General features: G+C 37.4%; 1 protein-coding gene across 2 annotated transcripts in view; it reads right to left on the reverse strand.

Moving 5' to 3' along the window:
- Positions 1–14,300, reverse strand: part of LOC150086817 (reelin-like) — a 1,004,591-nt gene that overhangs the window by 731,144 nt on the left and 259,147 nt on the right. For both annotated transcript variants that reach the window (XM_090372773.1, XM_090372772.1), the window contains exon 16: positions 1,251–1,369. In XM_090372773.1, coding sequence (XP_090228899.1) covers positions 1,251–1,369 — 119 coding nt within the window. The remainder of the gene's footprint in view (positions 1–1,250; positions 1,370–14,300) is intronic.

A 14,300-nucleotide genomic window follows, 5' to 3' on the forward strand; every position in this document is an offset into this window, starting at 1 on the left:
GAATAGACCACATATATGCACCAAGGATTATATGGCAAGCAAAGCAACCAGAGTAAGGCATGTAAATATTTCTGGGACACGCTCCCTCACAGATCACAAATTGTTAATAATAAATCTCCCGTTAGACGCAACAATAGATTATGGCAGAGGCACTTGGTGTTTAAACTTGGGTGTACGTGCAGCTTAGGTGGTAAAGCTAAGGATTAGGGAGTAGTAATCTTCTTAGCTTAGGCTAGAAGTGATATGGACCAAGCTGGCTGCAGGCAAATGGTCCCTCTCCCGACAATGCGGCAGATTACGTTTAAAATAAAGCTGCATAAGGATGGAAGAATGAAAGAGGTGGAGGACTTGAGAATTCATGTAGGGCAAGCCAACTCCAGGCGGCTGCTTGCTGAGCAGGTAGTCACATGGATGGGGCCCTCCACGGAATGTTTCTGAGTGAGATTAACCCTATTGGGATATAAGATCATTTTAATGAATGCAAATGAGACCAGATGTTTTTTTTTTTTTTTTTTTAAGAAGTAATGGATACCTACCCACCCACTGAGGAGGGGCCAAATAGCCCTGAAACGGTGCCGCCCGAGGGGGCCTTATGGCCACTGAGGCTCCTCGAATGGGTAACAATAGACCCCACCCCCTCACTGGGAAAGTGCTGCCCATTCCAGGAATATGAGATCACATGAATGAGCTGAAGAAATAACTGTCCCTTTCCTTCTTCATCAGCATCTTCTTCCTCTACTACCTCTCCTACTATCACTTTCCTACCTCTTTATTGCTCTCTTGGTCTGATAGGCAGTGTGTGGATAACTGAGAATCATTATCCCTTACCTTTTTTTCAAACGGTGCCATCTGGGTAGTGGTACCTATCTGAGAATAAGTAACATTAGTTTTCTCCTTAGGTGAAGCGTTACTTATTCGAAGTAGTGCAATATCATGGCAACTCATTGTGAAGGTATTCACAATATGAGATATAACTTAAAACGATTCCGCCTTATAAATATTCTGTTTATTCAGAAATGGCTGTGTATTAATGATGCTATTGCACTTAATATATACATATTTTAATATCATTAAAAGAATAATTAAATGTCACATATTTTATTTTAAAATTTGAAAAAAAAATTGAAAACAAAGTTGCATAATCATGATATTATGATAATGGGGAGGGGAACATTACTTTTGTATATAATTAAGCAAAATGTGGCATATTACATTGGAAGATTAAATAATCATTTTTGTTTCTTTCTAACCTGCTTTTAGTGGTATTGATTTCTCTGGTTATAACCTCCCGTTGTCCTTCTTTGCTAAACACAACTGCCTTTCCACTTCCAAGAACGCCACACTGATATCCTAGTTCAGCTCCTGAAATCTAACATATAAGTTTATTATGATTAGGTTATGGCTGAGATGTAAAATCAAAAAATCAAAATTAATCGAAACAAATCATTTTTAATACTATTTATTTTCCATATTCGTATAAATAATTATAACATGCATACCTCTGAATACATGTGCATATGCTACAATTATTTATATGAAGGTATGCAAGTAAAAGTTTTTTTTTTTTGTTCAAGTACAAATAAGAATTATTTTAAAATAAATTGTTGTGGACTAAATATCCATAATATAAACATTGTTACTTCTTAAGATAGGCTTCCTCTTTATCTAAATACTCTAAGCATTTCTTCATCATCTTTCAAATGCCTTTTTCAACAAAGCATTGTGGTTGTAGTTCAGAACTCGGTTTGTCTATCTTCAATGACTTCCCCATTATGTTGCCACCTACAAACTCTTTTAATACCTTATACAAATAAAAATCAAAAGATACCAAGTCTGGACAGGGAATGGTGAGGAAATATCTCCCACTTCAATCCTTCAAATATTCATTTTCAATACAGCTCTGTAAGACCTTACAGAGCTGTACTGAAATTTTTGTGGAAAGAGATCCCTTGAATGCTGACTTCTACATTTTGACAACATTGCCAGTTTACCTTATTCTTCAATAATTTCTACTTTAGCTCTATAAGAAATCAAGGTTACACCTTTTTTTTTTTTTTTTTTTTAGCCCAGATGCAGTTTATCTGTCACATTTCTACAATCTTTTCTGAAGACTATCATTCAATAGGAGAGCTTTAATCATCATTAGAAAGCCAGATGCCAGTGAAGATCCATGATGAGATAATGTCAATTCATTCCAAGCTAATTCACTGTACAACAGTTTGGTGCATAACAATTTGCTGCATGACAGTTTGGTGAATTACATTTCACTATATGTGACAATTTTATGAAAGATAACTTGTGCTTACAACAATTTGTTGAATTCTTTGAGAGACTTTGATGTAGTAGTAGTAGTGGCATGTGATGCAAGAAAGAAAGTGTATGAGCTTATGCAGCATCAGCCAAAAAAAAAAAAAAAATCACACCATTCCCTCCAAATGCCTGTCCAGTTCCTCCTTAAATTTATTTAACCTATCAACTTCCACAACGACAGATGGAAGTTTGTTCCAGCAATTAACCATCCGCTGGCTAAAGGCAAATTTCCGCACATCTATTCTACATCTGTCTTTTCTTAATTTGAATTTATGCCCCCTTAGGTTCATAATCTGAACAAGTGGAAGGATCCCATCAGAATTGGTGCCTCCGTAGCCAGGTGGGAAGGAGCAGCAGTGCGTAGCACACGCTTCTTGACTAGACTGGGGTTCGAGCCCGTCACCACCAAATACGGAGGATGCAGAAAGGTCAAGGAATGACCACCGCATATTCTCGGAGCAATATGGCCTTAGTTGCTAATGCTCCTAAAAACCAAATAACAACAACAACAACCCATCAGAATTCAGCGTGCTCAACCCATTCAAGGCCTTATACACCTCAATCAGATCACCGCAAAGGTGCCTAGTCTCCAGCCACTGCAATTTGCAGAACTTAAGCCTCTCTTGGTAAGAGGATCCCTTCATTCCCCTCACCAATCTCGTTGCCCTTCTCTGTACACGCTCAAGCAAATCTACATCCTTCCAAAAATGAGGCCTCCAGACCTGTACACAGTACTCTAGGTGTGGCCAGACCATTGCCTTATACAGAGGGACAATCACCTCCTCCCTGCTAGCAAAATTCCTATATATCATTGACAAAACCCCATGACCTGCCCTGGCAGCCTGTCTGCATTGCTCAGAAAACTTCATATCTGACTGCACAATTACTCCCAGGTCTTTTTCATTTTCGACCACCTTAAGCATAGTACCATACAGTTGGTACGTTTCTCTGGGGTTACTTCTACCCATATGCAATACTTTGCATTTGTCAAGGTTAAACTTCAGTTGCCACTTCTCAGCCCATCTGCCCAAATTATCTAGATCCTGTTGCAGTAGCACACTGCTATTACTGTCATTAACAACCCTGCCAACCTTGTATCATCTGCAAACTTCGACATTAAGCCTGATATACCTTCATCAATATAATAAATAAATAAATTTTCTGTTTATACTCTGGGACGACCAAATGATCAGAGGAGTTCACAAGATAGACAGAATACAAGAAACAGCACCATATTCAGTAGTCACGGGCTTGAACTCCGGTCACTCAAGGCACGTGTACTTATGCACCCGCGCGCCTGACCACTAGGCTACGGCGGCCTTAATCATTGATATCAATATCAATCGATATCAATATCATTGATAAATATACAAAACAACATTGGACCTAACACCGAACCCTGTGGGACTCCACTAATAACATTAGTCCACTAAGAGCACCGCCCATTGATTACCACCCTCTGTCTTCTCCCACTTAACCATCCTTTTATCCATTGTAGCAACTTACCCTTAATACCATTCTGCTCCAATTTGTACAATAGTCTTCCATGTGTAACAGTGTCAAAAGCTTTCCTGAAATCCAAATATATGATATCAAAATTATTTTTTGCATCCAGTTCCTTTGTAACCACATCATAATATCCTATCAAATTTGTCAGACAAGACTTTCCCTTAACAAACCCATGCTGTGTCTGAATTATTGCTGCAGTCTTGTCTAGATGATCCTGCAATGCATCTTTAACCAGCGACTCCATTATTTTACCCGGAACAGAAGTTAAACTAACTGGTCTGTAATTACTCGTGTCACCCTTCGATCCCCCTTTGTGAATTGTGGATACATTTGCACATCTCCAGTCAGTGGGAACCTCCCCTGAGTCCAAGGATGCTCTCATAATTATGGCTAAGGGTTTGCTTAGTTGCTTTGCCGCCTCCTTTAATATAACTGGATAGATCCCATCCACCCCAGGTGCTTTTCTTAAGTTTAACTTCAACAATTTCTCCTCCACTTTGCTTTCAGTTATTACAAAATCATTAAGTATCCTGCTACAATTTGATAACATTCTGCCAATTTCAAACCTTAATAATTCCTCATGTGTGAATGTAGATGCAAAAATACTCATTCAGTTTTTTTGCTATCTGAGCAGGATCATCAACAGTCGAACCATCGATGTCAAGTGGACCAATCAGGTTCATCCCCTTCCTTTTAGAGTTTATATAAGTAAAGAAATCCTTGCTGTTTTTCTTAGCATCTTTTGCCAAGGATTTCTCGTAATCTGCCTTCGCCTGCCTAACCTCCTTTGTGACCTGATTACAGACTAGCTTATATCTGCCATAGGCTTCTGAGTCGCTTGATAATTTATATGCATCCCATGCATTTTTCTTCTCTGTTACGAGTCTCTTTAGTTCATTTGATAACCATTTAGGCCTAAACTTTGAACAACATTTCTTAATAGGTATGAACTTTTAGTAGCATCCATGATTAATTCCTTGAATGCTTCCCACTTAGAATTTACTGTTGGTAACATCGTCAGTTTATCCCACTGTATAGAATTTAAAAATTGTCGGAGACCACTCTACTTACCTTTATGGAAGCAAAAACCCTTTATTTTACTCCTGATGGTAATTAAATCTTTAAGTAAATCCCACATCAGTACACTGTGATCACTGGCACCTAGTGGTTCCTTTATCTGCAAATTCTTAATACACAAATGATCACTGCTGATAACCAGATCAAGAGTATTACTTTCTCTGGTTGCCTCTCGAACATGCTGCTGGAGAACACAATCATCCAATAAATCCACAAAAGTCTGACTAGTGTGTGAGTGACCAACCCACAAGTTCTAGTCAATATCTGGGAAGTTAAAATCCCCCATTATAAGACATTCCGATTTACTAGCCCACTCTATTTCTCAAGACCATTTTAGTTCTTTAGTTTTGATAAGAATGTCCTTTACTTGAGTTTGTTGCCTAATCCATGTGTTTCTCTTCTTATCTAACAGTCTGATTCCCAATATGATTCGTTCCATTCTTCGCTGTGTAGTTCTCAGCTTCTCTTCCATTCTTTTTGGTGAGTGCCCAAGTTTCACTTCCATAAGTCATGGTGAGGAGTGTTAACAAGTACAGTCCAGGCTGAAAAAAATTCTACCCCTTGAGCCTTGCACATTCTTTCCAGGGCCGAATTGATCGACAAGGCTCTCATCATATACTCCTTTCTGTTATGTACAACAGAACTTCCCATGTTATGTATAACTTCCCTTTGTTATGTATAACAAAGCAAGACAGAAAATACAAAAACTTTTAACAAGCATTGTTATAAATGGTGAATATAGTGAACATGATACCGTTCTTGATATTTTATATCAAGGATGGTATCATGATCACTTTTCTTTGATCATAACTTTTTTCTGGTTTCCCAACCCTTGATCAGTACATACTATTAAAAGAAAAAATTGTCAGGTTATTTTATCCTCTCTTCTTTTTCTATGTCAGTCAATAAATTTATTTAGTCTTCCCAACTCTGTCAACAAAATCACACTGCTTGAACAAAATCACACTGGCATAGGCTGCAGTAGCAGCCCAAAAAAAACAAAGAAAAAGCAAAGTGAATGTCAATAACCTTGCTTTCCTGTAGTTTCTCTGTTAATAAGTTTCTTCTGGTGTTCCTTCTGAATTCCCAACCTGCTAGAACAGCACAGGCTATGTAAGCCTCAAAATAAAACTAAATAAATAAAAAATAGCACACTAATAACCTTTTTGTTTTCTGTGTCAGTCAATAAATTTCTTGCAACTTCCCAACCTCAACAAATCCAAATTGCTGGGACAGAACAGGGTTCAGAGTTCTCGTTAAAAAAAAAAAAAGGAACCTACTTTCATTAACTTTCATTTCCTGTGGTTTCTGTGTAAATGAGTTACTTCTGGCTTCACAACATTCAACCAGTCCATGTTAATAAAACAGCTGTAAGGCTTAACACTTTCACATTGATAATCATCATTTCTGTTCCTGTCACTTGATTTCTGTGCCTGTCAATTCACTTCTAGCTTCCTGACCATCAACCAATTCATGCTCTTGGAAAAGCATAGAATTCAACTGAGCGGGTATGTTAAAAAAAAAATTAATAAATAATCTTATCTGGATTAAAGGTGTTGCAATATGGATGGAGTCATGCTGGAATAGGCATATACTCACTTTCCAACCTGCCTATTAGAAAGATTGGCATGAATCCTTTTACACAAAATAAATGGATAAAAAATATATTATTTTATTTTTTCTAAATTTCTGCATTCCTCTTTTCTAAGTCACCAAAATTTCTCTTGTTTCCTAAACCTTTTATTTCATTGCTTTTGTTAATTTGTGATACACTAAATTGTCATACTCACCAAACTGTTGTCCAATTGTCTTTCATCAAATTGTCACATACAGCAAAATGTCATTCACTAAATTGTCTCATACACTGACCTGTGTTGCACCAAAGTGTTGCATACACTGAACTGTCATGCACCGAATTGTTGCATACGCTGAACTGTCATACACCAAACTGTCCCACAAAGAAGTGTCTTGCAGCAAACTGACATGAACCCATTCATAACATCCTCTTGGGAAAAAAATATTACTAGTTCATGTTACAGTCAGTTATGCTATAATGCATATTGTAGCAACACGTATTTGATCCAATACAACTGATATATTAGGGAACAATATGACTATAACGCGATTTTTGCATTAACTCGTGTGAGATTTCATATGCGAGTAACACCAGGTGAATGTAAAACACAGCACCAAGCTGAACATGGCGACCTGCGCAGCAATACATACAAGTTTATGAAGCTTAAAAAATGTCAAACTTCAAATGTGTGAGAGCTATATTTCACATTTGCTGTAGCTGTATTAGTCATGGAGACATTGTTGTCATTCACTGTATACACAAAATAATAGGTGATATTGTAGGTCGACTCACGTTTTCAGGAGCTCATATTTTTCTGTTCAAACAGAAATTTCGTGAGGTGGGATAGCATGAGTGGAGGAGCATATTTCTGGAGGTCACTACCATAAAACAATAAAAACAATTTGCAGTTCCCGGTTTATTCGGCTTTTCTGTTAGTGCAATCTAATTATAAACGGGTAGTAAACTCAATCTTATTTCATTTTTGTTCATTCCATGTTCATCATTATTGATTGTTTATCTTTTTTACTGTTTTAAATTTTACAATCCAAAAAAAAAATGTCAGTGAACAGAAATGTCAATTAGTATGTATATATTACAGTATTAATTAAACTATCTACATAAGCATACATAGTCTCCAACCAATACAACTAAATGGGAAATATTTGACATGTTTACATTTGAGCTCATGTATGAGGTGATATTAGTGTGTTTCCACCTTTTCTCACTATTCTCACCTCTCACACACACACACACACACACTAACCTCGTTTATCTCTTACATCAGTTCACCATGTGTGTTATCCTACAAGTGTGTGTCTTGGACTGTTCTCCACACACACACACACACACACACACACACACACACACACACACACAAGTGTGTGTGTGCGTGCGTGCGTGCGTGTGCGTGTGTGTGTGTGTGCGCGTGTGTGTGCATGTGTGTGCGTGCGTGTGTGTGTGTGTCTTGGACTGTTCTCCCACATTTGTTAACTTTGCTTTATAAAAAGTATTCATACAACATCCCAAACGTGGGTAAATGTCCTGGTTCCAAGAAACCAAGCAGTGAGTGCAAAAGGAAAGCATTAAGTATAGAAGAGAAACTTTTGAAAGAAATGAAAAAACAAGTGATTTCTTGAGAGCAACAGGCTTAAATGAATTCATATTGCACTCCATCAGAGACAATGCCACGAAAATAAAAGCTACATGTATAGCTGGAACAACTCCAAGTGCCGCAAAGTCAATTATAAAAATACCTAAAGAAACAAAAGAAATGAAAAGACTGCTAAGCACATGGATTGAAGACCAAACAAAAAAAAAAACAGAGCAAGCTGAAATCACCAAATCCTGCAGAAGTGACTCCTTTTAATGATAGTAGTGGCTGGTTTAGTGGCTTCAAACATGCTACTCTTTTCACAATGTTAAGCTGTCTGGCGAAGCCACAAGTGCAGATGAGGAAGTCACAAAAGCATTTCCACCTGTGGTACAACACAGTACAAATCAGAAACATATGCCTTCGAGGACCTACATCTCTAAGGCAGAAGCATATGCCTCAGGATTTAAGGCTGCAAAAGATTGCATCACCGCCAAAGGCAGTGGAGACGAAGTTAAAACCAGTAGTGGTTTATCACTCTGCCAATCTGCAAGCTTTAAAAGGAATTGTGAAATCCAGCCTTGGTGTTCACTATAGGTCTAGCAAGAAAGGTTGGATGACTGGGCAAATCTTCACTGATATTTTGGTTGAAGCTTACCATGATGTTTTCAAGAATTACTGCAAGAAGAAGAACTTAGATTTTAAAATTCTTATAATTCTTGATAATGCACCAAGCCATCCTCAGATGATTGCTGAACTCTCTCCGAATATAACAGTCATTGTTTTACCTCTGAACAGAACCTCTCCACTCAGCCCCTTGACCAGGGTGTGATGGCAGCATTTAAGGCTGATGAGGCTAGTGGGAGCCAGACGTGTTCAAAGCTGCTAAGTGGATTTTCTTATTTATTGATTTGAAATTATTGTTTTTCTAAAACTTTTGATTTAAATTTAGTAGTATAGCATTATTTTGTGATTTTCTGATTAATCTGGTGTATTTATTCTTTACTCGGCCTTGTAATTGCATAAAAGTATCGGTAAGGGTATCAAATCCACATGTTACAAGTTGCAGCTCTGCTGAACGAGAAGTTTTTTAGCCATATGTAGCCGCTTTATTGACCAATTGGTACATCAAATTATTTTCTATAAGTAGCTTATAGACCTAGTCAGGATCGTTAATTTATTCTGAATTGAGGCAGCGAGATTTGGAAGTTAATTAATACTTAAGTGTCCGTCGATTTACCGTTCGTAATTTGCCGCCTTTGTTATACAATACAACGTATATCCCGAACTAGATAGCATTAGTATAATATAGTATAGTATATAATATAATATTGTCAATTAATCAGTAAAATCTATTAATTTTGTTAAACTTCATTGTCAATTAAATTGTACTTTAACTAAATACATATAACGACTTAGATTACAACGTGACATAATTAATTAATACATTACTTTATTCGTAAGTTATATAAAGGGAACTCGTAGATAATACTTGATAATGAAAAATATATATAGCATTATAACTGTATTGGGATACAAGTTTAGGGTATTGAAATTTTATTGAAATTAAATAGAAATCATGACTCAGACCAGAGCAGCAAAGCAAAAGGCTCAAACTAATGGGAGTGCTGTGGCTCAGAGGAGAACTGAGGGGGGGGGGGGGTTGCCCTCTGAATCACAGCCTTTTAAAATGCACTGCTTGCAAGATGTTTGTAGAACAATGGGGGATGGGACATGATATTGCCACGGGGGATGTCTTTGTGTTTGATTGTTATTTGTTTGTTATTTGGTTTTCAGGAGCATTAGAAACTAAGGCCATATTGCTCCGGGATATGCGGTAGTCATTCCCTGACCTTTCCGCATCCTCCGTATTTGGTGTTGTGTTTGAGAGTGGTAATTAATGGACACTGCTCATCGTGGACTAATGTTATTAGTGGAGTCCCTCAGGGTTCAGTGTTGGGTCCATTATTGTTTTCTGTATTTATAAATAATATTGATCATGGTATATCAAGCTTAATGTCCAAGTCTGCAGACGATACAAAGGTTGGCAGAGTTGTTAAGGACACTACTGATGCTACGCTGCTGCAACAGGATCTGGAAAGGTTGAACAGATGGGCTGAGAGGTGGCAAATGAAATTTAACATTAGCAAATGTAAAGTACTACATATGGGAAATAGCAACCCCAGAGCAACGTATCAACTCTGTGGTACTACACTGATAGTGGTAGAGAATAAAAAGGACCTGGGGGTAATTGTGCAGGCAGATATGAAATTCTCTGTGCAGTGCAGACGGGCGCAAGAATAGCTCATGGTGTCTTGTCAATGATATACAGGAATTTTTCTAGCAGGGATAAGGAGGTGATTATTCCCTTGTATAAGGCAATGGTTAGGCCACACCTTGAGTATGGATACAGGTCTGGAGGCCTCATTTCAAGAAGAATGTAGAGCTGCTGGAACGAGTACAGAGAAGGGCAACAAGATTAGTGAATGGAACAAAGTGTTGCTCTTAAGAAGAAAGGCTTAAGTTTTGCAAATTACAGTGTCTGGAGACTAGGCACTGGCGAGGTGATCTGATAGAGGTGTATAAAGCTTTGAATGGTTTGAGCATGCTCAATGTTGATGGGATTCTTCCTCTTGCTCAGAATAATCACCTGAGAGGGCATAAATTCAAATTGAGGAAAGACAGATGTAGGATAGATGTGCGAAAATTTGCCTTTAGCCAGCGGGTAGTTGGTTGGTGGAACAGACTTGCATCCCTTGTTGTGGAAGTTGATAGCCTAAATAAGTTTAAGGCTCAGCTGGACAGGTATTTTGAACGAACAGAGGGATGAAGTGGAAGGTTTTTTTTTTTTTTTTTGGCTGATGTTGCATAAGCTTGCTTTCTTGCATCATACGCCTCTACTAATGCTAATGCTAAGCCTTACTATTTAAGGCAAACATTAAAGATGTTAATTACTGCTACTGAAGTTGACACGGCCCAAACTGTTATAGAATTTTGAAAGAGATTTAACATCAAAGTTGCCATTGATATGATTGTAGAAGCCTGGAATGATGTAACGAAAGACTGTTTGAATCATGTACAGCAGAACTTATCCCTGGTTTAATTTATGAATTTGAAGGCTTCCAATCTTCAGAGCAACTAAAACAAATCAAAGCAGGTTGTGTTGCTCTTACAAAAGGAGTTGATTTCAAGAAAGTATAAAATGAAGATGCAGAAGGGCTTCTAGTCTCACAATAAGGATCTATCTACTGAAGACTTGCAACAATTTGTTGCAGCCAGCTAAGTAGAAAGTCAAGATGAGGATGATGATGACAAAGTTCAGCAGGCCACCCCACAAGAACTTAAAACAGCAGAGTTATCAGTTTGCTTTAAATGGGATTGAAAAGCATCTGCAGTAGATTGAAGATAATGATTATAATGCTGTACGTAGTAGGATAGTGCTTCATGACATTCGGACCAGTTTGGAACCATACAGGCAGTTCCTGTATGAAAGAAGGAAGCAGGAAAAGCAACAAAAGCTAGATAGCTATTTTAAGACAGAGCAGAAGAAAAGCAAGCCAGTGAGTCACACCCTTCCACATTGGGTGTAACAACATTTTGGCCTAATAATGATAATCCTCCTTCTACCTTTTCACTATAACTCACCAGCTACAATTCTTCACACACCCACTTCCAACAAGCAAACTTCATATCTTGTCAAGGTATATTTACTGTAATATTTACTATATTTACTGTAATATTTATTTATTTATTAGAAATTTAAGATGTTTAAACTTGTGTTAGCAATTTTATTGGGTTTCTAACTTTTTTTTAGTGTTTTACTTACCATATAGAAAAATTTTTTTTTTGAGTGCTCTGCCTATTTTTCACATAAACCATGTTGTTTTTAGTGTGTGAAATAACATAACGTGGAGATTTTTAGGAACACGTGTACTGTGTAATAGCAGAACTGACTGCACTTCACAATTTATTAAACCTGCAAACTTGACAAAAATTAGGAAGAAACTAAAGAAATGTTTTTCAAAGAAGGAATGTGTCTAGGTAAGACATATGGTTGTGATAATATCGTTCCTGAACTTTTAGAGAATCTTGGCCCAAACAGCAAATTCGGGCTTGTCCCCTTCCTTTCCGAAATAGCCAGAGTAAAGAAAATACCAAAGAAATGGCTTCGGGCAAAAGTTTTGGCAATTTCAAAAAAAAAAAAAACAAGGGTTAGACATAGCCTTGCGTTCCATTTATCATCCTATCATCTTACTTAGCAACTGCTATAAACTCCTTGAAAGACTCATCCTTCAATAGATTTCTCCAATTAAAGATATACTTATGGTTGGGAAGGCTTCAAGAGAAGAATTACACTTAGGCCTTCAAGGGAAGGAGAAGTACATGCAGAGCCAGCCTGAACAAAAGCGGGACCCGGTGCAAAGTTGACTTGCGGGACCTTGATACAAATTTCATACAACAAAAATAATTTATTGCATTTTGATATTTATTACATTGCACAAATTGGTTTAGTAAGGATTACATGAAAATGATAAATAATTAAATTATTTTAATAAAATTAACATTTTAATCACAAAAAAATCTTTAATAAATCAAATAAGAAAAATAATTGTTTATATACTTATAAAATACAATTTGGTATGTGACTTAATCGAATAAGGTCACAATATGTGATTTTTTTTTTCATTTTCTTACATGTTTTATAGCAAATTCGTTGATAATATCATCATAATTTAGTTTTTTGGCTATTTTGGATTCGATAATAAAATGGCTAAGGAGGTAAATCGTTCTTGACTAATGCTAGATCTCAAGTAATTTTTTATTATTTTCAATCTTGAGAAAGATCTTTCTGCAGATGCGACATTAATTGGTAAGGTTAATATAATTTTCAAAACAGTAACAAAATTTGGATACAATTCAAATAAATTATTTTTCAGTAAATATTGTAATATTTGTAATATTGTGATCCTTGAAGGCAAAACTCGACGACAAATTTTGATTTCATTTAGCATTAGCATTAGTAGAGGCATATGATGCAAGAAAGCAAGCTTATTCAGCATCAGCCAAAAAAAAAAAAAAAAAAAACCCTCTCCCATTTCACCCCTCCGTTCGTTCGAAATACCTGTCCAGTTGAGCTTTAAATTTGTTTAGGCTATCAACTTCAACAACAAGTGATGGAAGTCGGTTCCACCAACCAACCACCCGCTGGCCAAAGGCAAATTTCCGCACATCTATCCGACATCCGTCCTTCCTCAATTTGAATTTATGCCCTCTGAGGTGATTATTCTGAGAAAGATGAAGAATCCCATTGGCATTGAGCATGCTCAAACCATTCAAAGCCTTATACACCTCTATCAGATCACCTCGCCGGTGCCTAGTCTCCAGACTCTGTAATTTGCAAAACTTAAGCCTTTCTTCGTAAGAGCAACCCTTTGTTCCATTTACTAATCTTGTTGCCCTTCTCTGTACCCGTTCCAGCAGCTCTACATCCTTCTTGAAATGAGGCCTCCAGACCTGTATACAGTAATCAAGATGTGGCCTAACCATTGCCTTATACAAGGGAATAATCACCTCCTTATCCCTGCTAGAAAAATTCCTGTATATCATTGACAAGACACCATGAGCTACTCTTGCAGCTCGTCTGCACTGCTCAGAGAACTTCATATCTGCCTGCACAATTACCCCCAGGTCCTTTTGATTCTCCACCACTGTCAGTGTAGTACCGCAGAGTTGATACATTGCTCTGGGGTTACTGTTACCCATATGTAGTACTTTACATTTGTCAATGTTAAACTTCATTTGCCACCTCTCAGCCCATCTGTTCAACCTTTCCAGATCCTGTTGCAGCAGCATAGCATCAGTAGTGTCCTTAACGACCCTGCCAACCTTTGTATCATCTGCAAACTTAGACATTAAACTTGATATCCCATCATCAATATCATTCATAAACACCGAAAACAACAATGGACCCAACACTGAACCGTGAGGAACTCCACTAATAACATTAGTCCACGTTGAGCAGTGTCCATTGATTACCACTCTCTGTCTTCTGCCACTCAACCATCCCCTTATCCATAGCAGCAATTTGCCTCCAATGCCACACTGCTCCAATTTGTGCAGCAGTCTTCCATGTGCAACAGTATCAAAAGCCTTTCTAAGATCCAAATATATAATATCAAAGTTATTCCCTCCCTGCATCCAGTTCTTTTGTGACTACATCATAGTATCCAATCAAAT

The sequence above is a fragment of the Mastigoproctus giganteus genome, chromosome 4 (genome assembly GCF_048544385.1).
Source record: "Mastigoproctus giganteus isolate SK-2022 chromosome 4, ASM4854438v1, whole genome shotgun sequence".
NCBI lineage: Eukaryota > Metazoa > Arthropoda > Arachnida > Uropygi > Thelyphonidae > Mastigoproctus > Mastigoproctus giganteus.